The sequence below is a fragment of the Mandrillus leucophaeus genome, unplaced genomic scaffold (assembly GCF_000951045.1).
Source record: "Mandrillus leucophaeus isolate KB7577 unplaced genomic scaffold, Mleu.le_1.0 Scaffold158, whole genome shotgun sequence".
NCBI lineage: Eukaryota > Metazoa > Chordata > Mammalia > Primates > Cercopithecidae > Mandrillus > Mandrillus leucophaeus.
The window spans coordinates 747,239-749,781 of NW_012101565.1; the positions used below are offsets into that span (position 1 = coordinate 747,239).

Consider the following 2,543-nt stretch of genomic DNA (forward strand, 5'->3'; position numbering starts at 1 on the left):
AGCGAGCCGCCGAGCTGGGAGTCAACTTCAGTCGGAGCCGGCAGGGCAGCGCGCGGGGGGCCAAGCCGCACAGGTGCGAGTCCTGCGGCAAGAGCTTCAAGTACAACTCGCTGCTGCTGAAGCACCAGCGCATCCACACGGGCGAGAAGCCCTACGCCTGCCACGAGTGCGGCAAGCGCTTCCGCGGCTGGTCAGGCTTCATCCAGCACCACCGCATCCACACGGGCGAGAAGCCCTACGAGTGCGGCCAGTGCGGCCGCGCCTTCAGCCACAGCTCGCACTTCACGCAGCACCTGCGCATCCACAACGGCGAGAAGCCCTACAAGTGCGGCGAGTGCGGCCAGGCCTTCAGCCAGAGCTCCAACCTGGTGCGCCACCAGCGGCTGCACACGGGCGAGAAGCCCTACGCCTGCAGCCAGTGCGGCAAGGCCTTTATCTGGAGCTCCGTGCTCATCGAGCACCAGCGCATCCACACTGGCGAGAAGCCCTACGAGTGCGCCGACTGCGGCAAGGCCTTCCGCGGCCGCTCGCACTTCTTTCGGCACCTGCGGACCCACACGGGCGAGAAGCCCTTCGCGTGCGGCGCCTGCGGCAAGGCCTTCGGCCAGAGCTCCCAGCTCATCCAGCACCAGCGGGTGCACTACCGCGAGTAGCCCGGCGGGGGCTCGGGGCGAGGCCTCCTGCCTGCCCCCACAGTGGGCATTGCCCAGCACCGCATGCCATGTGTCCGGAATAAATTCTTTTTGATTGTTGGAAGTGGGAGCCGGCACCTGCCTGGGTGAGGCCTTGGGGCAGCTTCCCATCCCCGAGGACCCGCTGCAGGATGGGGTTGACGGGGCTGCTTCACCAAGACCTGCCACGCAGGGCCACGGGGTCCCTGGAGCCTGGCGGGCGGCCCGAGTGTCCTAGGGGAGGATCTGAGGCCTGGAGGTGTCCTGACTTGCCCAGAGCCCGGAAGTAGGCCTTTCTGACGCTGATACCCCACCATCAACGCGGGGGGCGCGCCCAGAGCAGGTGGTGAGGACAGGGCCGGTCTAGAAGTGCCCACAGGCCTGGCCAGGCTGCCTGCCACCTGGGCGAGGGGTCTCCAGGAATTCGGTTCCCTTACGTATTTGGGAAGCCTCTGTTTCTGTCCAATGCAGCAGACTCGTCCCCCCGTGCCCTCTCAGCTCTACTGCCTCCTCCCCCTGCCTCCATTCAGCGGAGAGCCTGCTGGGCAGCAGTGGCCCGGGCCTCCCCTGCATCAGCCCGTTGCCCTGGGATGGGGGGGCCCAGGGTGTTCAGGTCTTGACAGGTGTGGGCTGGTACAGCTGGGCCTGCCAGGCCCTTTTCAGAGCTGCCGGGACACTGCTTCTGGGCAGGGGAGTCTGGGCCACGAAGTTCTGAGAGCTCAGCTGGGGGTGGCCTCAAGTGCTGAGTGCCAGTGATTCTGCCAGCGCCTTCTCCCTGCCCTGTCTGTGCCCTCCGGTACAGCTGGCAGACCCCGGAGTCCAGCCTGGCTCCTCCGAGGCTCCCCCTCTCCAGGTCTTACCTCCCCTCCTGCTGTGACTCGTCCAGAACCCTGGGCCTCGTCCCCACATGTGTCTGTGGCGGGCCTGTGAGGTCACTGTCCTGTCGAAGACGAAGGCTACCGTCCCCGCTTTTTGGCGGTGCGTGCGGAGGCCTGCGCAGTGCGCATCTGATGTCAGCCCCAGCAAGCCATTTTTCCGGAGAACCCGGAGGCTCCGAGGTGACCCGTGGCTTGCTCGAGGTCACACGATCAGTGACGGCACCAGATGAATCCGAGCTCCCTGACCAGCCATCCACCCAGACCCCTGCTGAGACAGCGGGACCTCGTTTCCAGTTCTGAAGCCCGGGGAACGCGGCTGCCCGGACTGGGAGCCCGCAGCACAGGGCCCTGTGCCACCCCTTGGGGAAGGCGGCCCCAGGCTCCGCCAGCCCCCGCCTCCCTCTCCAGGCCATGCCCTGGGGGCCCTGTGGACGCCCCACTCCGCCAGGTGAGAACGAGTTTAGGGGTGCGGGCTGGAGGTCAGTGTGTCTGTCCGAAGTCAGCTGGGAGGCAGGAGCCTACTTGAGGCGTCCGTGCTGGTGTGCGGTGGCCCTTGGGTTCAGACTGTCGGCCTGAAAGGTAAGGGTGAGAACGCCTGCATTCTGCTTGTTCAGTAACACGCGTGGGCAGCCAGGCCGAGGGGCTGGCTTTGCAGGGACCGCCCCGCGCGCCCCCGACTCCCCCGCTGGACCCCCGCTCGCTGCGACCAGAGAGAGCCCGGCGGTCCTCCACGCCGTCCTAGACAGTCCCGGAAGTGGCCGCGGCGCCGGGAGGGGCGGGGAGGGGGCGGGGCCGGGCGCACTCTCCGCAGCCCGCACGAGACTCGAGCAGCGCCAGCTCACGGGAGGCTTCCCGGGGGAAGGGAGTGCGGCGCGGCGAGTCCGTCAGGGCTGCTCCTCCGCGCCGGGTCGTAAACCCTCTGCAAGGTCTCTGTGTACCCCCTCGTTGGGCAGGGCCCGCGAGATGGGCTGAAATGGCATTTGCGTCTTTCCCA

General features: G+C 67.5%; 1 protein-coding gene across 1 annotated transcript in view; it reads left to right on the plus strand.

Annotated features, from left to right (window-relative positions):
- GLI4 (GLI family zinc finger 4) overlaps positions 1 to 756 on the plus strand; it is a 9,569-nt gene extending 8,813 nt beyond the window's left edge. Inside the window, exon 5 of the mRNA XM_011975727.1 lies at positions 3 to 756. Coding sequence (XP_011831117.1) covers positions 3 to 653 — 651 coding nt within the window. The 3' untranslated portion in view covers positions 654 to 756. The remainder of the gene's footprint in view (positions 1 to 2) is intronic.
- Positions 757 to 2,543: the final 1,787 nt, after the last annotated feature.